We start from the raw sequence: 27,211 nt of genomic DNA, 5'->3' as shown, positions 1-27,211 counted from the left end.
GGGTGAATGGTACAGTAGGTAGTAACTGTGGGGGATGGAGTGGTTGGAAGAGTAGAGGATTCCAGAATTAGCAGAGGGCGGGATAGGCTTCCTTGAAGAGATAGGTTTTCAGTGATCGCCTAAAGGCAAGTAGAGTAGGTGATAGTCTGATAGATTGGGGTAGGGAGTTCCAGAGGATGGGTGACGCCCTGGAGAAGTCTTGGAGACGAGCATGGGAGGAGGAGATAAGGGAGCTAGAGAGTAGGAGGTCTTGTGAGGAGCAGAAAGTACGGTTTGGGTGGCATTTAGAGATGAGATCAGTTATGTACATTGGGGCAGTGTTGTGGATGGCTTTATATGTCATTGTTAATGTTTTGAATTTTATCCGTTGAGCAACTGGGAGCCAGTGGGGGGATTGGCACAGAGGGATGGAGGACAGTGAGTGAAGGGATTGGCAGAGAGGGGTGGAGGACAGTGAGTGGAGTGATTGGCAGAGAGGGGTGGAGGACAGTGAGTGGAGGGATTGGCAGAGAGGGATGGAGGACACTGAGTGGAGGGATCGGCAGAGAGGGGTGGAGGACAGTGAGTGGAGGGATCGGCAGAGAGGGGTGGAGGACACTGAGTGGAGGACAGTGAGTGGAGGGATTGGCAGAGAGGGGTGGAGGACAGTGAGTGGAGGGATTGGCAGAGAGGGGTAGAGGACAGTGAGTGGAGGGATTGGCAGAGAGGGGTGGAGGACAGTGAGTGGAGGGATTGGCAGAGAGGGGTGGAGGACAGTGAGTGGAGGGATTGGCAGAGAGGGGTGGAGGACAGTGAGTGGAGGGATTGGCAGAGAGGGGTGGAGGACAGTGAGTGGAGGGATTGGCAGAGAGGGGGGGAGGACAGTGAGTGGAGGGATTGGCAGAGAGGGGTGGAGGACAGTGAGTGGAGGGATTGGCAGAGAGGGGTGGAGGACAGTGAGTGGAGGGATTGGCAGAGAGGGGTGGAGGACAGTGAGTGGAGGGATTGGCAGAGAGGGGTGGTGGACAGTGAGTGGAGGGATTGGCAGAGAGGGATGGAGGACAGGGAGTGGAGGGATTGGCAGAGAGGGGTGGAGGACAGTGAGTGGAGGGATTGGCAGAGAGGGGTGGAGGACAGTGAGTGGAGGGATTGGCAGAGAGGGGTGGAGGACAGTGAGTGGAGGGATTGGCAGAGAGGGATGGAGGACAGGGAGTGGAGGGATTGGCAGAGAGGGGTGGAGGCCACTGGAGGGATTGGCAGAGAGGGGTGGCGGATACAGAACGGTTAGTAATTAGCTGGAACACATCCAACACCATTAGCTGGAACACATCCAAACTCTATTTCTCTCAAAATGGCTGAAATAGTTAGTTTTTTACTGTTTTTCAGTGCATTCTGGGCATTTTGGAAGGTCTCCTGAGGTTATCTTTAAAAAACACTTCTAAACGGAAACGCTCATAAACGTGCATAAACGCGGTATTCAAACGCGGCTAAACAGACTTTTTAAATCTACGTTTTCCAGCAGTCAGTTTCCATTGTTCAGAAGTGTCCCGTGTACATGGGGCCTTAATGTTTCTAGGGGGGTGGAGGGTTAGTTGCCTAAAAGATGTCTGTCCAATGTACCAATTAACCTGGGCAGATTCCTGAGAACACCCTAAACTCCCAGATGGACAGGAACAGAGTTGGTCATGACGGCAGAAGGATCTTCTAGTTGAGCTATCTGAGACATATAAAAAGCCAAGAGCTGACTAATCCCACCAGGCTCCACCTATAACTAAAATATCACATTTAAAGTGATCTCACGCTCTAATAGGTTCATTATTCAAATTCTCATGTAGCGATCCTGTCATCTAAACCTTTTGTTCCTGTTCCTAGTTCTATTTTTATCTTCAATGAGCCATTCAGTTCTCACCCTCTTCAATCAATAGAGTATTTCCTAGAAAATCAAGAGGACAAAGTTTCAACCGCTGAACAGAAACAGCGCAAATAAAAACAAACCGTTTGTAATGTCCTAGAAATAACGAGCAGCGCCAGGAATGGCTCATTTATCTCATCCACGCATGGCTGCACTAATGGGAACTATATGGTCCTTACAGGCAATAAAGGAAATATACTATGCATGACATTATGTGGCTAGATTGCTGCACGGAGCAATTCATGAGTAACGTCATCCCATCTGACGTCACAGTGTGTCACGGGTGAAAGTCCGCGAGTAACGTACACAAGGCGTTTGCACCCGTCTGCCAACGTCACGCAGGATTTACAAAGGAAACAATAAGGAAAGACACATAAGTGCGAAGGTTCTTCCTTTTTTGGTTTATGGCGACAATAAAAGTTGTCAATGCTATTGGAAGACATGAGAGTAATCCAATCAACTTCCTACAATACAATATGAAAGAGAAACTTTGGGAGCCAAATTAGCGATTCGGGATATATCAGCTAAAACAATTGGGCAACAGGGATGGAATCTTATTATGACCGTTTCATTTGACACAATGGGTGATCATTGGTCCTTTTGTACTCCTTGCAGATTGGGGCAGATGTAGATGTGAACCCAATCACCAAACTCTTATATGAGCTGTAATATGTTGATTTAATTTCCAAAGAAATTTTCAATATATTTAACCCATTTCCTGCCACTGATGTATGTCATAGGTCGTGGGTACTAGGAGGTCTACACAGCAGACAGGGATGTGTATGTATGCTTCACAAGGTGACTGTTGGCTTTCTGATGAAAAAGTGATTGGGCGGCCAAGTTGCTTTCATGACCCCTAGAAGTGTTCCTTCATTCCCTGTATGACTTCTCCCCTGCGTCATGCTCCTGGCGCTCCGCTGTCCCACCAATGGGCCCAAGACCCACATTATTATTATTATTATACAGTATTTATATAGCGCCAACAGTTTGCTCAGCCCTGTACATTACAATGGGAGACAATACACTAGACAGTACAGTAACAATACAATACAATACAATACACGAGGGGTTCGAGGGCCCTGTTTCTTGGATGGCGGCTGTCCCAGGGTGAAGGGGAGACCAGGTTTCCCTGGCTGCTGAGAAGAAGCTAGTGGAGAACAGTCTGTTTCTCCACTAGCTTCAATGAAGGGCAGATGAGGCATCAGGGGTCTAACAGACCCCTGATGAGTCATTAAAGAGAACCCGTCACACCGTGAGAATCTTGGTCTATATTAGTGGTGGTCAACTTAATTGTGTGGTCACTTCTTCAAGTGCAGTCTTCAACATCACTAAAGGGCCACACAGAACATTCACTGAATGTTCTGTGTCAGAGAGACAGACACACAACAGGATATAGTCAAGAACAATGGGCATGATACAACAGATGGTGAGAGACTGTGAACATAATACAGGAGATGGCCAGAGACTGCAGACATTATTATTATTATTATTATACAGTATTTATAAAGCGCCAATAGTTCGCTCAGCGCTGTACATTACAAAAGGGAGACAGAACATGTGACAGAACAATACCAATACAATGCAAAACATGAGGGGATCAAGGGCCCTGCTCTTTCGAGCTTACAATCTAGGAGACATGATACAAGAGGTGGTCAGAGACTGCAAACATAATACAGGAAATGGTCAGAGACTGCCGACATGCTACAGGAGATGGTTAGAGACTGCAGACATGATACAAGAGATGGTCAGAGACTAAGAACATGTTACAGGAGATGGTCAGAGGCTGCAGACATGGTGCAAGAGATGGCTAGAGACTGCAGACATGTTACAGGGGATAGTCAGAGACTGCAGACATGTTACAGGGAATGGTCAGAGACTGCAGACATGATAAAAGAGATGGTCAGAGACTGCAGACATGATACAAGAGATGGTCAGAGACTGCAGACATGCGACAGGAGATGATTAGACACTGCAGACATGATACAAGAGATGGTCAGAGACTTCAGACATGATACAGGAGATGGTCAGAGACTGCGGACATGATACAAGAGATGGTCAGAGACTTCAGACATGATACAGGAGATGGTCAGAGACTGCGGACATGTTACAGGGGATGGTCAGAGACTTCAGACATGATACAGGAGATGGTTAGAGACTGCAGACATGATACAGGAGATGATTAGAGACTGCAGACAGGGTGCAAGAGACGGTCAGGGACTGAGAACATCCTGTAGGAGACTGTCAGAAGCTGCACACATGCTACAGGAGTTGTTGGACATTGGGGGCATGCTTCAGAAGACAGTCATGTAGACTGGAGAGACTGAGACTGCTAGAAATCACTGCTATAACAGGGCAATAGGGAAGCATAGCTTCGTGTCTGCAGAGGCCCAGAGGACTGAACAAATGTGTCAAGGGGCCACTTGCTTGGTTGAGCACCATGAGTCTATGTGATATAAATAACATTTTAGTGAAAAACACCCAAGCACTAAGGACCCCTCAAACACACAAATACGAATGTAAATACACCCCTCAGAAGAACCTATGTACAAAAATGTAACAAAATAAAGCTTCCTAACCACCTGTCAAATGTTCTCTGAAACGCTATCCAAACACAGATCACTCTTCAGAGAGCAAAGTGTAACAAGCCCTAAAATGCATTAACCTCCCTGGCGGTATTCCCGAGTGTAGCTCGGGGTAAAATGTCAGTGCCAAAAGCGGTAACTCCGAGCTACACTCGGGCTTACCATGTGGCGCTGCATAGGGAGTCCCTGAAGAGCTTACCTTGTCCTTCTCTCCTGCGATGTCCCCCCTCCAGCGTCCCCGGCCATCTCCTCCGGCCAATGCCGGCATCCGGCTTCTGTGTTCCGGTCCCTGTGACGTCGGGACGTACGGGCGCCGCTGGCGGTGGGAAATTTGTCATTTTTTTCAAAACAAATTTTTCATGGTTGCTGTTTCAACCCATTTCACATACATTTTGTCCCGAGTGCTTTGTCCGGCGCCCTGCCTGCATTTTACTGTTCTTTCTGCCTGGAAACTGAGAATTGTCCATGGCGTCCAAAAAGCGTCCCTTTAGGTCAAAAGCGGTTTTAGACCGGCTAGAGAACAGTGATAGTAAATCAGAACCACTTGCAGAATTGAGTGATAATGATTCGTGGGGGAAATTCCTCATCACACACTGAAAACGATTCTGCGACTTTGCTCAGCGATGTGCGAACTTGGCGCTATATTTCACATTTCAGTGTTTTTGGTTTGATTATATTATTGAATTAAATGTATTATTATTATATTATTATTTGTATGATTATTTATTAAATTATAATTTATGATTTCGTGTTTCAAATTTTATCATCCCCGGGATGTTTAATAGACTCTTGTTCGGACAGATTTCAGTGAGTTATTCCTAAAAATTACAGCCTACAATAAAAAAACTACATATTTCCATGCAAAATAATGGTACCGCTTTCAGCACCAAAAATCTGAAATAATCAGACCGCCAGGGAGGTTAAAAGAAGCACGTGTTCTCTGTGCATTGAGGTGTGAATGAGCCCTAAAAGGGGCACTACATAGGTCTGGATGGTAGTAAAGATTTTTCTATACAATTTGCCGTAGGTGATCATTCAATTGTCCCTTTCTTGGGGGATTCTGAATATTTATTACACAACACACAATAAATGTCAAATTGCACTGACAGCAGTCATTCCGCAACAAAATAATAATAATAGGACACGGCAGCGATCAGCACACAAGGTCAAGAGAGGTACAATGTGTTCTAGAAGAGCCTGGAGACCTCTAAAAATACATCGTGTGCCATAACAGCCACAAACATTTGACAGCTGTCCTCTGGTAGAGCTCCCTAGGTGGTTTCTCGCCTTTTATTACCTAATGACGTCTTTTCTATTTTTCTGGAGTGGCCCATTTCTTACAAGTAGTTATGCTAGGTATGCGAGAAAAAGGCTTCCAGCACTTGAAGGATGAGTTCACCTTTTGACCAAAAATAATAAATGCACATTTTTTTTGCAGGTAAAAAAAATGTGCATTTATTATTTTTGGCTGCAGGAAGCATTTTTGCCTGTAAAGCATTACACCAGCGATCAGCAGATCGTTGGTGCCATGCAGGTCTCCTGCAGACATGTCAGTATATCTGCTTGTCCGTATGGGATGTACGGGATGTAGGGGATGTACGGGATGAAATGGATGTAGTGGATGTACAGGATACTGGGTAATGTGGAACTGTGAAGCTGCCGGATCGCTTCCATCTGAAAGCTGACAGTTGGCTTGTTAAAGTGTCTATATCTGCTCTCCCCGGACCCTGCATTCACTATATCGGGTCTCCCCGGACCCTGCATTCACTATATCTGACCTCCCTGGACCCTGCATTCACTATATCCGGTCTCCCCGGACCCTGCATTCACTATATCCGCTCTCCCCGGACCCTGCATTCACTATATCCGGTCTCCCAGGACCCTGCATTCACTATATCCAGTCTCCCCGGACCCTGCATTCACTATATCCGGTCTCCACGGACCCTGCATTCCCTATATCCGCTCTCCCCGAACCCTGCATTCACTATATCCGCTCTCCCCGGACCCTGCATTCCCTATATCCGCTCTCCCCAAACCCTGCATTCACTATATCTGCTCTCCCCGTACCCTGCATTCACTATATCCGGTCTCCCCGGACCCTGTATTCACTATATCCGCTCTCCCCGAACCCTGCATTCACTATATCCGCTCTCCCCGTACCCTGCATTCACTATTTCCGCTCTCCCCGGACCCCGCATTCACTATATCCGGTCTCCCCGGACCCCGCATTCACTATATCCGCTCTCCCCGGACCCTGCATTCACTATATCCGGTCTCCCCGGACCCTGCATTCACCCTATCCGCTCTCCCCGGACCGTGCATTCACTATATCCGCTCTCCCCGGAACCTGCATTCACTATATCCGCTCTCCCCGGACCCTGCATTCACTATATCCGGTCTCCTCGGACCCCTCATTCACTATATCCGGTCTCCCCGGACCCTACAGTCACTATATCGGCTCTCCCCGGACCCTGCATTCACTATATCCGGTCTCCCCGGACCCTGCATTCACTATATCTGCTCTCCCCAGACCCTGCATTCACTATATCTGGTCTCCCCGGACCCTGCATTCCCTATATCCGGTCTCCCCGGACCCTGCATTCACTATATCCGCTCTCCCCGGACCCTGCATTCACTATATCTGGTCTCCCCGGACCCTGCATTCACTATATCTGGTCTCCCCGGACCCTGCATTCACTATATCTGGTCTCCCCGGACCCTGCATTCACTAAATCTGCTCTCCTTGGACCCTGCATTCACTATATCCGGTCTCCCCGGACCCTGCATTCACTATATCCGCTCTCCCCGGACCCTGCATTCACTATATCTGGTCTCCCCGGACCCTGCATTCACTATATCTGGTCTCCCCGGACCCTGCATTCACTATATCTGGTCTCCCCGGACCCTGCATTCACTATATCTGCTCTCCTTGGACCCTGCATTCACTATTTCCGCTCTCCCCGGACCCTGCATTCACTATATCTGGTCTCCCCGGACCCTGCATTCACTATATCTGGTCTCCCCGGACCCTGCATTCACTATATCTGGTCTCCCCGGACCCTGCATTCACAATGACCCTAGCACTTCCGCCTGGCAGTACTAGGGTCATTGGTTCAAATCTCAACCACGGCACCACCTGCCTGGAGTTTGCATGTTCTCCCTGTGCCTGCGTGGGTTTCCTCAGGGTACTCCGGTTTCCTTCCACACTCCAAAGACATGCTGGTAGGTGAATGTGAGTTAGGGACCTTAGATTGTACGCTCCTCGGGGCGGGGACTGATGTGAATGTACAATATACTGTATGTATAGCACTGGGTACATTGATGGAGCTATATAAGTACCTGAAATAAATAAATAAGTGTTGTCACCCTTGCACAGGAACTACAGTGTGTTACTGGCAGGATCTATCCATTCAGTCGTATCCAACCCTTGGTGATTGCATGGACCGTCACTTGTATGCAACTTTTTCCATGAATTCCCTTAGCAATTATTGTACAGGGTAGGTTGCCAGGTCTTTCCCCAACCCCCACCATGCAGGAGATCCTACATGGCCGGGGATGAAACTAGGACAAATGAGACAGGAGCCAATGAACCTACCAGCATGTCTTTGGAGTGTGGGAGGAAACTGGAGCACCCAGAGGAAACCCACGCAAGCACAGGGAGAACAGGAAAACTCCATGCAGGAGGCACCACGGTCAGGAATTGAACCCATGACCCAATTACTGCAAGGGGGATATGCTAACCACTAAGTCACTGTGCCAACTGGCAGGATCCCCAGGTGAAAATAAAGAAAGCAATATAAAAAACTAATGCAGACATTGTATCTAAGAGTTGGCGAGGTATGACCTCTTCATACACTACACATTATTTATGCAGCATATATACTGTATGTCCTGTATGTCATCATATATACTGTATGTCCTGTGTGTCTCCATATATACTGTATGTCCTGTCTCTCCATATATACTGTATGTCCTGTATGTCACCATATATACTGTATGTCCTGTATGTCATCATATATACTGTATGTCCTGTGTCACCATATATACTGTATGTCCTGTATGTCACCATATATACTGTATGTCCTGTATGTCATCATATATACTGTATGTCCTGTATGTCACCATATATACTGTATGTCCTGTGTCACCATATATACTGTATGTCCTGTATGTCATCATATATACTGTATGTCCTGTCTCTCCATATATACTGTATGTCCTGTCTCTCCATATATACTGTATGTCCTGTCTCTCCATATATACTGTATGTTCTCTGTGTCATCATATATACTGTATGTGCTCTGTGTGTCATCATATATACTGTATGTCCTGTATGTCACCATATATACTGTATGACCTGTGTCTCCATATATACTGTATGTCCTGTATGTCTCCATATATACTGTATGTCCTGTATGTCACCATATATACTGTATGTCCTGTATGTCACCATATATACTGTATGTCCTGTGTCTCCATATATACTGTATGTGCTCTGTGTTACCATATATACTGTATGTCCTGTGTCACCATATATACTGTATGTCCTGTGTCACCATATATACTGTATGTCCTGTGTCTCCATATATACTGTATGTGCTCTGTGTCACCATATATACTGTATGTCCTGTGTCACCATATATACTGTATGTCCTGTGTCTCCATATATACTGTATGTCCTGTATGTCACCATATATACTGTATGTCCTGTGTCTCCATATATACTGTATGTGCTCTGTGTCACCATATATACTGTATGTCCTGTATGTCACCATATATACTGTATGTCCTGTGTCTCCATATATACTGTATGTCCTGTGTCTCCATATATACTGTATGTTCTGTATGTCTCCCTCGGCAGTAGACTTCGGAGTGTTCCCCGGTGTCAGCGCTGACATCCATCCTCACCTACACATGTAATGTTTGGCTTCTCCTCCTCTAGCAGATGTTCCGCTACAAAGCCTTCTTTATGTACACGACCTCCGCCATTAAATATGTACGACGTTCAATTGTCTGTGTGTGTGATACAAATGAGTCTATTACATGGACACACATGACAGACAGGTAAACAAGAGGATGGAGGCCGAGGATCTCATACACACCGTGCCAAGAGCTCCGTACACAACACAACTTTATTTACTCTTTTTACATTTTTACAGTTTTTGTACCATTCTCTAACAGTCTCCTGTATCATGTCCCCATTCTCTGTCTCCTGTATCGTGTCCCCATTCTCTAACAGTCTCCTGTATCATGTCCCCATTCTCTAACAGTCTCCTGTATCGTGTCCCCATTCTCTGTCTCCTGTATCGTGTCCCCATTCTCTAACAGTCTCCTGTATCATGTCCCCATTCTCTAACAGTCTCCTGTATCATGTCCCCATTCTCTGTCTCCTGTATCATGTCCCCATTCTCTGTCTCCTGTATCGTGTCCCCATTCTCTAACTGTCTCCTGTATCGTGTCCCCATTCTCTAACTGTCTCCTGTATCGTGCCCCCATTCTCTAACTGTCTCCTGTATCGTGCCCCCATTCTCTAACTGTCTCCTGTATCGTGCCCCCATTCTCTAACAGTCTCCTGTATCGTGCCCCCATTCTCTAACTGTCTCCTGTATCGTGTCCCCATTCTCTAACTGTCTCCTGTATCGTGTCCCCATTCTCTAACTGTCTCCTGTATCGTGTCCCCATTCTCTAACTGTCTCCTGTATCGTGTCTCCATTCTCTACCATTCTCTAACTGTCTCCTGTATCGTGTCCCCATTCTCTAACTGTCTCCTGTATCGTGTCCCCATTCTCTAACAGTCTCCTGTATCGTGTCCCCATTCTCTGTCTCCTGTATCGTGTCCCCATTCTCTGTCTCCTGTATCGTGTCCCCATTCTCTGTCTCTTGTATCGTGTCCCCATTCTCTAACAGTCTCCTGTATCGTGTCCCCATTCTCTGTCTCCTGTATCGTGTCCCCATTCTCTGTCTCCTGTATCGTGTCCCCATTCTCTGTCTCCTGTATCGTGTCCCCATTCTCTGTCTCCTGTATCGTGTCCCCATTCTCTAACTGTCTCCCAGCAAAATGGATCGGGATCGTCAGAGGGGTGACACCAAGTATTACCGCACCGGGTGACACCAACCCTAGGGACGCCCCTGAGATGAGGCTATGAAATCTGCCCAATCCATCTTTGCCCTTGAATCGCAGAACAAGCCTACAGTAAAGGAGTGTCAGAAAAGTGTCAGAATTTCTTTATGCTGGTTTCAGTGACTCAGAAAGTCATCAGCTTTACAGCCAGGCAATGTAGATTCTTAAAAGGAAAGGTGAGCGATGGCAGCCTTCCCTTATGACGTGCTCACTGTATTAGATGAGACCTGGCAGATCCGATCATTCCCAAACATCTCTCTACTGTTATGTAACTAGCAGAGCAAATCCGCCTCCTCGGCCGCTCCCAGAGCGAGCCGCTCACGAGGCGAAAGTGCGTTCCACTTCTGGCTGTGTACACGGCGGTATTGGCTGAGTCATTACAGCAAGTGCAGGGCTGCAGAATCCCCCCCCCCCCGGTCTATGATTAAAGTGCACCTGTCATAAGATATACTGGATTCTCCTTTGTTCAGTCCATGCATGCCGAGTCATTGGTCGGTGTTCCACTTCCAGGTATTTATTAATGCTCAGCTTTATTTCTCAGACAATAGGTGGAGGTATTCTCCGCGTCCGAGTCACCCCTTGTCTATATCCCCGTACTCACCTCCAAGCACAATCCTTGAATAACAGACCCCATCAGCAATGATAGATCCCCATATCAACAATAGATCCCCATCCCGCAGAAACAATAGACCACCAGCATCAAAATACCCCCCCAAAACAATAGAGCTCCCCGGCAATAATAGAACCCCTCAGCAATCATAGATCCCCCTTATCAACAATAGATCCCCATCCCGCAGAAACAATAGACCACCAGCATCAAAATACCCCCCAAGAACAACAGACCTCCCCCAGCAATAATAGACCCCCTTAGCAATGATAGATCCCAATGATCAACAATAGATCCCCATCCCCCAGAAACAGTAGACCACCAGTATCAAAATACCCTCCCAAGAACAATAGATCTCCCCCAGCAATAATAGACCCCCTCAGCAATGATAGATTCCCCTTATCAATAATAGATCCCCATTCCCCAGAAACAATAAATCCCCAGCAACAAAATACCCTCCAAGAACAATAGACCTCCCCCAGCAATAATAGACCCCCTCAGCAATGATAGCCCCCCTTATCAACAATAGACCCCCTTCCTCAGAAACAATAGACCACCAGCATCAAAATACCCCCCAAGAACAATAGACCTCCTCGGCAATAAAAGACCCCCTCAGCAATTATAGATCCCAATGATCAACAATAGGTCCTAATCCCCCAGCAACAATAGACCATCAAAATACCCCCAATAACAATATATCTCCCCAGCAATAATAGACCCCTCACAATTATATATCCCCCTTATCAACAATAGATCCCCTCCCCCAGAAACAATAGACCACCAGCATCAAATAACCCCCCAAGAACAATAGACCTCCCCTAGCAATAATAGAACCACTCAGCAATGATAGATCCCCATGATCAACAATATATCCCCTCCCTCAGAAACAATAGACCACCAGCATCAAAATACCCCCCCCCCAAAAACAATAGACCTCCCTCAGCAATAAAAAAAACCCCTCAGCAATGATAGATCCCCCTTATCAAAATTGATCCCCCAACAACAATAGACCACCAGTATCAAAATACCCCCCAAAAACAATAGACCTCCCCCAGCAATAAAAGACCCCCTCAGCAATGATAGATCCCAATGATCAACAATAGATCCCCAGCCCCCAGAAACAATAGACCACCAGTATCAAAATACCCTCCCAAGAACAATAGATCTCCCCCAGCAATAATAGACCCCCTCAGCAATGATAGATTCCCCTTATCAATAATAGATCCCCATTCCCCAGAAACAATAAATCACCAGCAACAAAATACCCTCCAAGAACAATAGATCTCCCCCAGCAATAATAGACCCCCTCAGCAATGATAGTCCCCCCCTTATCAACAATAGACCCCCTTCCTCAGAAACAATAGACCACCAGCATCAAAATACCCCCCAAGAACAATAGACCTCCTCGGCAATAAAAGACCCCCTCAGCAATTATAGATCCAAATGATCAACAATAGATCCTCCTCCCTCAGCAACAATAGACCATCAAAATACCTCCAGGAACAATAGACCTCCCCCAGCAATAATAGACCCCCTCAGCAATGATAGATCCCCATATCAACAATAGATCCCCATCCCCCAGAAAGAATAAACCACCAGCATCAAAATACCCTCCAAGAACAATTGAACTCCCCCAGCAATAATAGACCCCTCACAATTATATATCCCCCTTATCAACAATAGATCCCCTCCCCCAGAAACAATAGACCACCAGCATCAAATAACCCCCTAAGAACAATAGACCTCCCTCAGCAATACAAAAAAACCCTCAGCAATGATAGATCCCCATTATCAAAATAGATCCCCCAACAACAATAGACCACCAGTATCAAAATACCCCCCAAGAACAATAGACCTCCCCCAGCAATAATAGACCCCCAATGTAACAATACAGTAGGTCTGCCAGCAGCCAGCATCAATAGACCCCCCCAGCAGACAGCAACAATAGACCCCTCCCTCAACAGTAGATCCATTCCATCAACAATTGGCAACATACGATCCGTCCAGCAAAAATAGATCCCCCACCAGCAACAACAGACCTCCCCAGCAACAAAGATCCCCGCAGTGACAATAGATCCCCCACCAGCAACAACAGCCCTCCCCAGCAACAAAGATCCCCCCAGTGACAATAGATCCCGCAGCAGTTAGCATCAGCAGACCCTCCATCAAACCCCAGCACCTCATTCAGTGCTGTAGATTCCAAAACTGTGTTCCCGTACATATAAAAACGTGCGCTTTTCAGTGTTTTTTAGTGTTTTTGTATCAGCGTTTAACTGCATTTTGCTGCGTTTTTTGGCGTTTGCATTTTTTTGGCGTTTTTTAAATAGTTGTTTTAGGTCAAAAAAATGTCCAAAAACGCTGGCTGCGGTGCAATTAGATCACATGCGATTTACCGCACCTCATGTATGTGAACCCGGGCTGAAAACTACTAAAACACTAACAGCTTTTTCTAGCTTTTTTTGTTTTGCACTGTAAAAACGCTAATAAAATGCTAACGCTCCTATATGCCACTAATCACTACTAAATCGCTATCAGCATTTTTTTATTTTTAGGATTTTTTTGAGCTTATAAAAAATGCTAGTGTGCATGGAGCCCATCAATAAAAGGTAAAAACTATTTTTATATTTTCTGGATACGTTTAGCTGGGGCATTCAGCATTTACAAAAGGACAAAAAAGAAGAAATAGTGAAGCCTTGCGTGTGAACTTGGAGCATTTCTCTTCCATTTGTCTTCTCCTTTATTTTGGATTGGGGAGGTTTGGAGTAGCAAAAATACAAAATAAAACAGGATCTGACTCTGTGCTCCCCGGTTGTCTCCGGTTACCGGCTCACTTCATTCTTTTTCTTTTTTATTTTACAAAACAGATTTTTTTGAACTTTACTTAAAGGAATATTCCTGATCTTTTAGTCTCCATGCCCACGGAGCGTTTTAATAACGTTTTAATAACGTTGATAACCAGGGGCGGACTGACAACTTATGGGGCCCCCGGGCAATAGGGGATCATGGGGCCCCTGTGTCCTTGCCCAAACTCAAAAAAGCCTATGAAAAAGGTACCAGGGGCATCTCATGGGGCCCCTTACTGACCATGGGCTCAAGGGCAGACTGACAACTCATGGGGCCACCAGGCAATAGGGGATCATGGGGCCCCTGTGTCCTTGCCCAAACTCAAAAAAGCCTATGAAAAAGGTACCAGGGGCATCTCATGAGGCCCCCTACTGACCCCGGGCCCTCGGGCAGTGCCTGAGTACTCGAATGGTCAGTGTGGTAACACTAATGGTCCCTGCTGGTAACATTAGCTGCGTAAAGTCACATTAAAAACCTGAGTTTTTAATTTTTTTTTAGCGTTTTTGTATTAGCGTTTAGCGTTCTTTTTTCCCTTTTGTGTTTTTAGTAAAAAAAACTTCCAAAAACGCTGGTTTGCAGCGATTTACCGCGGTTTACCATGTTTTTCAACGTTAGAGCATTTTTAGGCTCCATTCACACGGGGCGTTTTAATAACGCTGGTAACATTCGCTACGTAAAGTCACTTTAAAAATGTCAGTTTTTCAATTTTTTTAGGTTTTTTGTATTAGCGTTTAGCTGAGTTTTTTCGCATTTGCATTTTTCACGTTTTTTTAGTTTTTTTTGACCTTTTAATCAAAAAAAGTCCTAAAATCCTGGTTCGGCACAATTTACATTTTTCAGCGTTAGAGCATTTTTAGGTTCCATGCCCACGGGGCGTTAAAGTCACATTAAACACATAAGTTTTTCAGTGTTTTTTAGCGTTTTTGTATTAGCATTTAGTGGCGTTTTTTCACATTAGCGTTTTTAGAGGTTTTTTTTTTTACCTTTTAGTAACAAAAAAAGTCCAAAAACACTGATTTGCAGCGATTTACTGCGGTTTACCGTGTTTTGCTGCGTTTTCCAGCATTAGAGCGTTTTAGGATCCATGCACACGGGGCATTTTAATAACGCTGTTAACATTAGCTGCGTAAAGTCACATTAAAAATGTCAGTTTTTCAAAGTTTTTAAGGTTTTTTGTATTAGCGGTTTTTTGCATTTTTCGCGTTTTTTTAGTGTTTTCTTTTACCTTTTAGTCAAAAAAAGTCCAAAAACGCTTGTTCGGCACGATTTACATTTTTCAGCGTTAGAGCATTGTTAGGCTCCATGCATACTGGATGTTTTAATAACGCTGGTAACATTAGCTGCGTAAAGCCATGTCAAAAACTTGAGTTTTTCAGTGTTTTTTAGCGTTTTTGTATTAGCATTAAGCTGCTTTTTTTGCGTTTGCGTTTTTAGAGGGTTTTTTTTACCTTTTAGTTAAAAAAACTTCCAAAAACACTGGTTTGCTGCGATGTACCGCAGTTTATCACTGTTGTCAACGTTTTTCAGTGTTAGAGCATTTCTAGGCTCCACGCACACGGGGTGTTTTAATAACGCTGGTAACATTAGCTGTGTAAAGTCACATTAAACACATGAGTTTTTCAGTGTTTTTTAGCGTTTTTGTATTAGCGTTTAGTGGCGTTTTTTCACATTTGCATTTTTAGAGGGTTTTTTTTACCTTTTAGTAAAAAAAAGTCTAAAAACACTGGTTCGGTGCGATTTACTGCATTTTACCGTGTTTTGCTGCGTTTTTCAGCATTAGAGCGTTTTAGGATCCATGCACACGGGGCATTTTAATAACGCTTGTAACATTATCTGCGTAAAGTCACTTTAAAAATGTCAGTTTTTCAACGGTTTTTAGGTTTTTTGTATTAGCGTTTAGCTGAGTATTTTCGCATTTGCATTTTTCACGTTTTTTAGAGTTTTTTTGACCTGTGTAAAGTTTTAGCTGTGTGTTTTTCAGTGTTTTTTAGTGTTTTTGTATTAGTGTTTAGTGGCGTTTTTTCACATTTGAGTTTTTAGAGGTTTTTGTTTACCTTTTAATAAAAAAAATCCAAAAACACTGGTTCGGCACGATTTACATTTTTCAGCATTAGAGCATTTTTAGGCTCCATGCACACGGGGCGTTTTAATAACGCTGGTAACATTAGCTGTGTAAAGTCACGTGATTTTTTCAGTGTTTTTTAGCATTTTTGTATTAGCGTTTGTATTAGCGTTTAGTGGCGTTTTTTCACATTTGCATTTTTAGAGGTTTTTTTTACCTTTTAGTAAAAAAAAGTCCAAAAACACTGGTTCGGCACGCTTTACTGCGGTTTACTGTGTTTTGCTGCGTTTTTCAGCATTAGAGCGTTTTAGGATCCATGCACACGGGGCGTTTTAATAACGCTGGTAACATTAGCTGTGTAAAGTCACTTTAAAAATGTCAGTTTTTCAACGTTTTTTAGTTTTTTTGTATTTGCGTTTTAGCTGAGTTTTTTTGCATTTGCATTTTTCACGGTTTTTAGAGTTTTTTTGACCTTTTAGTCAAAAAAAGTCAAAAAACGCTGTTTCGGCGTGAGTTACTGCCGTTTACCGCGTTTTGATGCATTTTTCAGCGTTAGAGCATTTTTAGTCTCTATGCACACGGGGCATTTTGATAATGCTGGTAATGTTAGCTGTGTAAAGTCATGTTAAAAACGTGAGTTTTTCAGTGGTTTTTAGCGTTTTTGTATTAGCGTTTAGCGGCTTTTTTTGCGTTTGCGTTTTTAGAGGTTTTTTTTACCTTTTAGTTAAAAAAACTTCCAAAAACACTGGTTTGCTGTGATTTACCACAGTTTATCACGTTTTTCAACGTTTTTCAGCATTAGAGCATTTTTAGGCTCCACGCACACGGGGCGTTTTAATAACGCTGGTAACATTAGCTGTGTAAAGTCATGTTAAAAACGTGAGTTTTTCAGTGTTTTTTAGCATTTTTGTATTAGCGTTTAGCGGCGTTTTTCCCTTTTGTGTTTTTAGAGGTTTTTTTTACCTTTTAGTAAAAAAAAAACTTCCAAAAACGCTGGTTTGCAGCGATTTACCGCGGTGTACCACGTTATTCAGCGTCAGAGCATTTTTAGGCTCCATGCACACGGGGCGTTTTGATAACGCTGGTAATGTTAACTGTGTAAATTCACGCTAAAAACATGAGTTTTTCAGCTTTTTTTTCGCATTAGTGTTTAGCGGCGTATTGCTGCGTTTAGCAGCATTTTCTGCATTTGTGTTTTTTTGCATTTTTTTTACTGAAAAAAAATTTGGGGGGGTCAAAGAACATCCAAAAACACCGGTTTGCGGCGTTTTACCATATTTTTCAGCGTTAGAGCTTTTTTACAGCTAAAAAAAATGATCCCCCCAGTGACAATAGATCCCCTATGAGCCGGCATCAGTAGACCCTCCAACAAACCCCAGCACCTCATTCAGTGCTGTACACGCCAGAACTGTGTTTCCGAACTTATAGAAACGTGAGTTTTTCAGCATTTTTTAGTGTTTTTGTATTAGCGTTTAACGGCGTTTTGCTGCTTTTTTTGGCTTTTGCATTTTTCTATTTCAATGGTTTTTATTACATTTTTTAAACAGTATAAACAGAGGCAATAAAACACGCCCACGCAGGGGCTATCAATTGCACAGATAAACAAAATGCAAAATAAAAAAAAGGGAAAAACAATGCTCTAATGCCAACAGGGCAAAAGGTACGCCCACGCAGGGGCTATCAATGGCACATAAGTTACAAAACATTAATGTAACTGATTATAACAACTAAATGCAGCTGTCCAGTCACACCAAAAACAGAGAGAGAGAGATAAAAAAAAAAAAAAAAAAGGGGGGCAAAGAGCAGGGATTCAAGAGCGCCAATACCAAACACCATTACATCCCCAGACTAGCCGGGGGGAGTGACGGAAGGGCATATTGCAACCACGGCTCCCATATTTTCAAAAATTTACGCTGGGAGTCGTTGCGGATACTCGACATCTGTTCGTTGAGCATCATAGTGGTCATACGATCCCGCACCCCCTGAAGAGGGACAAACTGACTCTTCCAGGCCTGAGGGATTTGCATTTTTTAGCGTTTTTTAATAGGTTTTTTTAGGTCAAAAAAATATCCGGCGTTTTTGTATTTAATGGCATTTTTTGCGTTTTTTCACGTTTGCATTTTTTAGTGTTTTTGTATTAGCGTTTAACGGCGTTTAGCTGTGTTTTTTGGCTTTTGCATTTTTTAAATTTTTTTTAGGTCAAAAAAATGTCCAGCGTTTTTGTATTTAATTACTTTTTTTTGCGTTTTTTCACATTTGCATTTTTTAGTGTTTTTGTTATTTTCACCAAAAAATATATTTTTTAGGTCAAAAAAAGTTTGAAACACGCTGGTTTGCCGCAATTTACCTCGTTTTGCCATGTTTTTCAACGTTAGAGCGTTTGTACAGCTAAATAAACTCCTCTAGAAGCCCACTAGTCCTGTTTTTTTTTTTCCAGCCAAGAAACCTCCCAGCCAAAAAACGTTGATTCCAGTCTATGTGTGTATGGACATATAGGATAACATGCTGGGGGCTGTAGAAAAAAATGTCGAAAGCCAAAAACAGCTGCAGTAAAAATGTCCCGTGTGCAGGAGGACTTAGGTCGTGGCAGACGATGTGTAACCGGATTCTCCCAGTAGCGCGGGATTAATTAGCGCTGGCTGTGATTTGTATCTTCATTATTGACAAAATATCTGTGCTGGGCTGAACTGGTATTGCTTGGACCCGTGCTGGTGAATCCGAGCCAGACTGGCTGCCCTGGTGCAGGAGACGGTACTTGCCAAATCGTTGCATCGAGTAAATGAAAATGTATTTCATAAAAACACTACAGGACGCAGGACATCAAAAATGCCACCTCTCTAGGCGTTGGACTTTTTTCTTCTGCCGCCAAATGCCCCTTTATGTTGGCCTATGTATCCCTGCACATGTGTGCGTTTACAGGCAGGGGCGTTTAGGGGCAGAAATCTGAAGGCACCAAAATTGTGTTCAGGAGAGGAGCTTTTAGGTAGAAAAACGCCAAACGCGCATTTACGTGAATTTGTGCATCAACCTCCCTGGCGGTCTGATTATGACAATATTTGTAGCGGTTTATTGTTTTGCATGGAAATTTGTTGTTTTATATTGTAGGCCCCGTACACACAAAAAAGAAATTCGTCTGAAAATTTTCATATGAGGACCGATTGTCCGATAATCGGATCGTTAGTATACAGCTTTCGAGAGCCGATCGCAACGCTATCCGAAGGGACAAATGCGAAAACTTTTCCCGTTCGATACCAGATTGTACGATTTTCATTTATTCAATACATCAGTTGTCTGAGAATACAATACAAATACATGGCATCGGTTTCAAAATTCTTTTCTTTCGTATGATAATTCTCATATCTGAAGTAACCTTTCAATACCGATGAGAGACTAGCAGGTGAAAAAAAATGGACGATTGTTCGTCCGATATTCTCGTGTGTGGGGCTTTAGTAATAATGCAGGCCATAGACGGGTCAAAAATCGGAAGATTTTTCAGCCGAAAAAAAAATCGGCCGATTTTCGCACCATTAGTGGGTTAATTGGAAGGCCGTTTTTTGGGGTTTTGGCACATTTTTTTTAATCAGTAAAGTTGGAATTTTGAATTTTGACAATCGGCCGATTTTCCCAGCAATGATGGGCAAATTGGCTGATCGTTTTACCGATAAAAAATCTGCACATGAGCCGTGACCTGCAAGAAGAGGAAAAGGAGAAGAAGAAGAAAAAGAAGAAGAAAAAGATGAAGAAGTAGAAAGAGAAGATGAAAAAGAAAAAGAAGAAAAAGAAGAAGAGAAAGAAGAAAAAGAAGAAGAAAAAGAAGAGGAAGAGGAAAAAGAAGAAAAAGAAGAAGAAGAAAGAGAAGAAGAAAAAGAAGAAGAAAAAGAAGAAGAGGAAGAAGAAAAAGAAGAAGAAAAAGAAGAAGAAAGAGAAGAAGAAGAAAAAGAAGAAGAAAAAGAAGAAAAAGAAGAAGAAAGAGAAGAAGAAGAAAAAGAAGAGGAAATAGAAGTAGAAGAAGAAGAAAGAGAAGTAGAAGAAGAAGTAGAAGAAAAGAAGTAAAAGAAGAAGAATTAGAAGAAAAGAAGAAGTAGCAGAAAAAGAAGAAGAAGAAGAAGAAAGAGAAGAAGAAAATAGAAGAAGAAGAAGAAGAAAAGAAGAAGAAAAGAAGAAGTAGAAGAAGAAAAAGAAAAAGAAGCAGAAGAAGTAGAAGAAGAAGATGAAAAAGAAGAAGAAAAAGAAGAAGAAGAAGAAGGGGAAGAAGAAGAAGAAGAAAAAGAAGAGGAATTCCAGTCTGCTATTATATTTGACATGAAGAAGTATTGCGGTTCCAACAATGTATTTGTATCCAAATAAAAACACTTCTACATAAAAATGTGGTTTATAATCCAATGGCTGGGATCTGTTGTATAATGCAGGCCCCGTGTTGGACTACAAGTCCCAGCAGGCCTTCCCTTGTACACAACAGACAGGGCTGTGCACGGTAGAGGCGCCTGACTGGCGTCACCATGGAAACACCCGGTCAGCCTACACGAGCCTCTGCAGGGAGGAGGCGGCGCCTGCTGGTCAAGTGGTGGAGTTTTGTTCCCTCCCGGCTCCCGTACTCGATGTGCAAAGATGGCGGCGGGGGACAGCGATAGCGATGAGGATTTTGTCACCTATGGGAAGCCGTTGGAGCTGTACGAGGAGGGTAAGAGGAACGTTGGAGGCGCCCTGGTATATGTGAGCACCTCTAGAGGGGCTTTACTGGGGGGTAAAAGAGTGTCAGGTAACTTAGAGCCGCGTGGCTCCGTCAGGACTACAAATCCCAGCATGCATTGCGAGCGCCCGCTTGATAGACTGCAGGCTGCTGCTCGCAGGGTATGCCGGGACTTGTAGTTCTAAGCTGTTGACAGGAACTTCTATCCAACTCCTTGTTGTCCCCTGTCTGCAGAAGTCTCACTCCTCATGCAGAAATGTTTTTTCTTTTACAGGAGAGCAGCCCAAGAAGCCGACCCCCCTGCAGGAGCAGACGGTGAAGGATGAGAAGGGGCGGTACAAGCGGTTTCATGGCGCCTTCACTGGCGGCTTTTCTGCCGGTTTCTATAATACTGTGGGGTCCAAGGAAGGTAAGCGTTGGGGCGATGCCCTTATTACCGGACGTGCACCTCTGCTGACCCCGAGGACCTTTTCTTTTTTTTTTTTTTTTGTCGTAGGCAGGGGGATGGACCGCGCACTTGGCGTGATGCGATTGGTCCCCCTCACTCTGCCCTGGTTCACTCCAATGCGATTTGCCGGTTAAAAATCGCATGACAAGTCGCACCCCATTTGCGGCAACCGTACTAATCGCTACGATTCAGAAAAAGGTTCCTGCACTACTTTTCTGCGGTTTCATTGCGGCTTCCATTGACTTCCATTAAATGAAGTTGCAAGCTGCAATGAAATCACACATCCAGATCGCGCTGATCTTCGGCTTTGAAATTGCTCTGAAGTGGTGCGATTTCAGGAAGCTGCACTAAAGTGAACCAGGGCTTAGTGAGCGAGCAGGGGTCATGTGCAGCCTTTGGGCAGCAATCCAAGGGAAGTGGTGCAATCCCAAACATTCCCTGGGGAAGGGGGAACACCATGTAAGTTGTGGGTGATACTTTTATTCCTCAACATAAACATCCACACACTTGGCGTAATTAGTATGTTTCCTTTTACTTACTGCGTAGCGTCCGCACAAGTGACGAGGCATAGGAATGCGACCCCCAAGTGATGTGGCATCGCTATGAGGAAGCGACCCCCAAATGAGATGGAGCCACCATCAGGAAGCGACCCCCAAATGAGATGGTGCCACCATCAGGAAGCGGCCCCTAAATGACATGGTGCCACCATCAGGAAACGACCCCCAGATGACATGGTGCCACCATCAGGAAGCAGCCCCCAAATGACATGGTGCCACCATCAGGAAGCGATCCCCAAATGAGATGGTGCCACCATCAGGAAGCGATCCCCAAATGAGATGGTGCCACCATCAGGAAGCGATCCCCAAATGAGATGGTGCCACCATCAGGAAGCGATCCCCAAATGAGATGGTGCCACCATCAGGAAGCGACCCCCAAATGACATGGTGCCACCATCAGGAAGCGACCCCCAAATGACATGGTACAACCATCAGGAAGCGACCCCCAAATGACATGGTGCCACCATCAGGAAGCGACCCCCAAATGAGATGGTGCCACCATCAGGAAGCGACCCCCAAATGAGATGTTGCCACCATCAGGAAGCAGCCCCCAAATGACATGGTGCCACCATCAGGAAGCAGCCCCCAAATGACATGGTGCCACCATCAGGAAGCAGCCCCCAGATGACATGGTGCCACCATCAGGAAGCAGCCCCCAGATGACATGGTGCCGCCATCAGGAAGCAGCCCCCAAATGACATGGTGCCACCATCAGGAAGCAGCCCCCAAATGACATGGTGCCACCATCAGGAAGCAGCCCCCAGATGACATGGTGCCACCATCAGGAAGCAGCCCCCAAATGACATGGTGCCGCCATCAGGAAGCAGCCCCCAAATGACATGGTGCCGCCATCAGGAAGCAGCCCCCAAATGACATGGTGCCGCCATCAGGAAGCAGCCCCCAAATGACATGGTGCCACCATCAGGAAGCAGCCCCCAAATGACATGGTGCCGCCATCAGGAAGCAGCCCCCAAATGACATGGTGCCGCCATCAGGAAGCAGCCCCCAAATGACATGGTGCCGCCATCAGGAAGCAGCCCCCAAATGACATGGTGCCGCCATCAGGAAGCAGCCCCCAGATGACATGGTGCCACCATCAGGAAGCAGCCCCCAGATGACATGGTGCCACCATCAGGAAGCGACCCCCAGATGACATGGTGCCACCATCAGGAAGCGACCCCCAGATGACATGGTGCCACCATCAGGAAGCGACCCCCAAATGACATGGTGCCACCATGAGGAATCGACCCTCAAATAACATGGTGCCACCATGAGGAATCGACCACCAGATGACATGCCACCATCGGGAAGTGGCCCCCAAGTGATATGGTGTTGTCATCAGAAAGCGCCCTCCAAATACACGTGTCGCCATCAGGAAGCGACCCCCAAATGACATGGTGCCACCATCAGGAAGCGACCCCCAAATGACATGGTGCCACCATCAGGAAGCGACCCCCAAATGACATGGTGCCATCATCAGGAAGTGACCCTCATAATAATTAAATGAATTAATGCAAGCTGCAATTAAATCGAACCTCCAGATCGCGATGATCTGTGGCTTTGAAATCGCTCTGAAGTGGTGCGATTTCAGGAAGCTGCACTAATGTGAACCAGGGCTTAGTGAGCGAGCGGGAGCAATCAGAGGTCTTGTGCAGCCTTTGGGCAGCAATCCAAGTGAAGTGGTGCAATCCCAAACATTCCCTGGGGAAGGGGGAACACTGTAAGTTGTGGGCAATACTTTTCTTCCTCAACGTAAACATCCACACACTTGGCGTAATTAGTATGTTTCCTTTTACTTACTGCGTAGCGTTCTCACAAGTGACGAGGCATAGGGAAGCGACCCCCAAGTGATGTGGCATCGCTATCAGGAAGCTACCCCCAAATGAAATAGCCCCAACATCAGGAAGCAACCCCCAAATGAGATGGTGCCACCATCAGGAAGCGACCCTCAAATGAGATGGTGCCACCATCAGGAAGCGACCCTCAAATGAGATGGTGCCACCATCAGGAAGCGACCCTCAAATGAGATGGTGCCACCATCAGGAAGCGACCCTCAAATGAGATGGTGCCACCATCAGGAAGCGACCCTCAAATGAGATGGTGCCACCATCAGGAAGCGACCCTCAAATGAGATGGTGCCACCATCAGGAAGCGACCCTCAAATAACATGGTGCCACCATCAGGAAGTGGCCCCCAAGTGATATGGTGTCGCCATCAGGAAGTGGCCCCCAAGTGATATGGTGTCGCCATCAGGAAGTGGCCCCCAAGTGATATGGTGTCGCCATCAGGGAGTGGCCCCCAAGTGATATGGTGTCGCCATCAGGGAATGGCCCCCAAGTGATATGGTGTCGCCATCAGGGAGTGGCCCCCAAGTGATATGGTGTCGCCATCAGGAAGTGGCCCCCAAGTGATATGGTGTCGCCATCAGGAAGTGGCCCCCAAGTGATATGGTGTCGCCATCAGGAAGTGGCCCCCAAGTGATATGGTGTCGCCATCAGGAAGTGGCCCCCAAGTGATATGGTGTCGCCATCAGGAAGTGGCCCCCAAGTGATATGGTGTCGCCATCAGGAAGTGGCCCCCAAGTGATATGGTGTCGCCATCAGGAAGTGGCCCCCAAGTGACGTGTCGACATCAGGAAGTGACCCCCAAATGATGTGCCACCATCAGGAAGCAACCCCCAAATAACGTGGTGCCACCACCAGGAAGCGGTCCCCAAGTGATATGGTGTCACCATCGGGAAGCGACCCCCAAGTGATATGGTGTCACCATCGGGAAGCGACCCCCAAATGACATAGTGCCACCATCAGGAAGCGACCCCCAAATAACGTGGTGCCACCATCAGGAAGCGAACCCCAAGTAACGTGGTGCCACCATCGGGAAACGGCCCCCAAGTGATATGGTGTCGCCATCGGGAAGTGACCCCCAAATGACATGGTGCCACCATCAGGAAGTGGCCCCCAAGTGATATGGTGTCGCCATCAGGAAGCGACCCCCAAATGATGTGTTTTTTTTTTTTTGTCTTAAAGCCAGTGTGCATGCAGCCTTATTCCCCGGCGTTGTACATCTGCTCACCCTGAGGGCTTTTTTTTTTCTTTGGGGGGGTGCTATGGAAAAAGGTGCTGAAACCCACAAGCAGTCAGTCGAAAAGGAAAGCCGGCACAGCAGCATGTATCATCGGCACGGTGCGGTTTTATTTCATGAGACGTGATGAATACGTCCACAATGGCCTAAACATGTTGACCTGTCTGTGGCTGTACTACTCTGCATTACATAAAACTCACCATAACGCTGATACATGCCGTTGTGCCGGCTTTCCTTTTGGACTGACAACCCCAAGAGTTCCTTGGGAATTTTTTTTTTTTTGTTTAGATAAAGTGGACCATTGTGGTTGGCACTAAGTGACGACTAAACTGTAAATTTTCAGTTTTCCCTCAAAATTTGAATCCAGGTGATAATGGTAGTTACAGCAAATAGTATGAATCTTCCCTTGGTGGTACATCGGCAGCAAAGAAAACCTGGAATATAAAGTCCAGTGAGAGCTCCAGCAAAATATTTTGATACTGTTGTTAATCTCTAACAAGACCTAACACATGCAATGCATTCTGGGGGCTCAGAGGTCTCCCCCCTTCTTCGCGTCTCAAGTATTGTTTGTAGTTTGGAAGATTCTGAAACAGTGCAGGCAGCAGAATGAATTATTTGAAGAATAAAAAAGCCAGAAAACTGTCACTTTGCCCATTTCTAGTGCTCCAGGACTTATGCAGGCCATACATGGTTCGAATTTCGTCCAAAAATCAAAAACGTAGTTTGCTCGGTAATCCAATGGTGCCATCAATGATTTCAAAAATCGGCTGACCAAGTCCTAAAGTTCATCCCATATAACAGGCGAAACTTCTGTTCCTTCCAGGTCACGGCTCATGCGCATATTCTCTCCGGAAAAACGATCGTACGATTTGACCATCATTGAGTCGAAAATTGGTCGTTTTTCACAAATTTTCCAACATGCCCAGCAGTCACCGGGTCACACCAGTTCTTCACATCTCTGCCTCATATGCCCCAGATGTCAGATGTTACAAACTTGAATGAAATTGTGCCAGATCGCTCTGTACTGAGATCACATGAGTTCTGGAAGTTACTAATTTATTGTCATCCTTGTGTTAGGATGGAGCCCTTCCACGTTCGTATCGTCTCGTCAGGGAAGGTCCGAACAACAAGCCAGTCGGCCGGAGGATTTCATGGATGAGGAGGTAAAATTTACTTGTTGAAAATGTGCGTTGTCACCCGTAATTGTGTACCAATTACATTTGTCAGTTGGCTGTGCACCTGGTGGATTCATTACATTTAGGGCTCATTGACGTGAAGCTGGGGAGGGGGCAGTAAAACTCCACAGCTTGAGCCACGTTATCCGAGACCAGCGAGCTATCAGATGTGCTTCCTGGCTTTTACAGACATTGGTCCTTGGTTATATGCAGGGTGGATTGGATTTAAATCAAACTGATTTAAATCACGATTTAAATCACTAGTCAGTAAGGCTTGATTTAAATCCTAGTTTTCTACATAAAGACTAATTCTTGCTGGTATAACTTTAATATACAAGTAGATGAAGATTTTTATGAATAACAACTTTTCATATTAGTTTTTTTATCCCCAGTTTAATAGGTTAATCATTCATATTTGGACAACTTTTCTGTTGTACTTAGGAAGGAGAAAAATAATCATTACCTTAATAATAACAACTTAAATAGATTCATTCAACTGAAACAATAACATTCCAGGATATGTTATTTGCTTCAACATCCATGTTTGGTAACTAATTTGGCTAAACAAAATATATATATTTTAAGAAACTTAGACTGTCAGCCCCTTCCTCCTCACACTTAGTTTCACTTTCTTCTTGTGCAGATCTATTCCACTCCAAACAATCAGAAAAATATTGTTTCTATTCTATTCACTGAACTTCTTGAAACTTAGCAGTGAAGGGGTTGATTCTGTATTCATAGGTTTGTAGAAGTTAGGATGAAGGTCTTTTTCTTAACTCTGTTCATGTTATAACATTTTTGCTGTGAAGAAGAGGCATGTGATCTCCGCTGAGTCAAATTCAGTTTTGATAACTGCAAAAGTAAACCAATCATCTGTGATAATATCTTGTAGGCAGAGAAACTGCCCAATAATCTTACAAAAACCTCTGGAAGAGCATGACATTGTGAATGGATTCATGGAATTTATTTACCAAAAAAATTAAACATATACAGCCTTATTCTACATAATTAAAAAATGAATCTTTATTTCATGATGGAGTAACCTTTGGATGGTAATATATTTTCCTCAAAAAGCATTTTATTTAAAAAAATCCGATTTAAATAAAAAAAATCTGATTTTTTTTTTTTTTTTTGATTTTTTTTTAAAAAAAAT

General features: G+C 44.8%; 1 protein-coding gene across 1 annotated transcript in view; it reads left to right on the top strand.

Annotated features, from left to right (window-relative positions):
• Positions 1 to 20,662: 20,662 nt before the first annotated feature.
• The window catches only part of GPATCH1 (G-patch domain containing 1), a 53,853-nt gene continuing 47,304 nt past the window's right edge, over positions 20,663 to 27,211 (top strand). The window contains exons 1-3 of the mRNA XM_089667823.1: positions 20,663 to 20,788; positions 21,072 to 21,206; positions 25,961 to 26,046. Of these exons, the coding sequence (XP_089523949.1) occupies positions 20,716 to 20,788; positions 21,072 to 21,206; positions 25,961 to 26,046 (294 nt within the window). The 5' untranslated portion in view covers positions 20,663 to 20,715. The remainder of the gene's footprint in view (positions 20,789 to 21,071; positions 21,207 to 25,960; positions 26,047 to 27,211) is intronic.

The sequence above is a fragment of the Staurois parvus genome, unplaced genomic scaffold (assembly GCF_062004578.1).
Source record: "Staurois parvus isolate SC_StPar_1 unplaced genomic scaffold, SC_StPar_1.0 ptg003601l, whole genome shotgun sequence".
Lineage (NCBI taxonomy): Eukaryota > Metazoa > Chordata > Amphibia > Anura > Ranidae > Staurois > Staurois parvus.
This window is presented reverse-complemented; position numbering and strand designations above follow the sequence as displayed.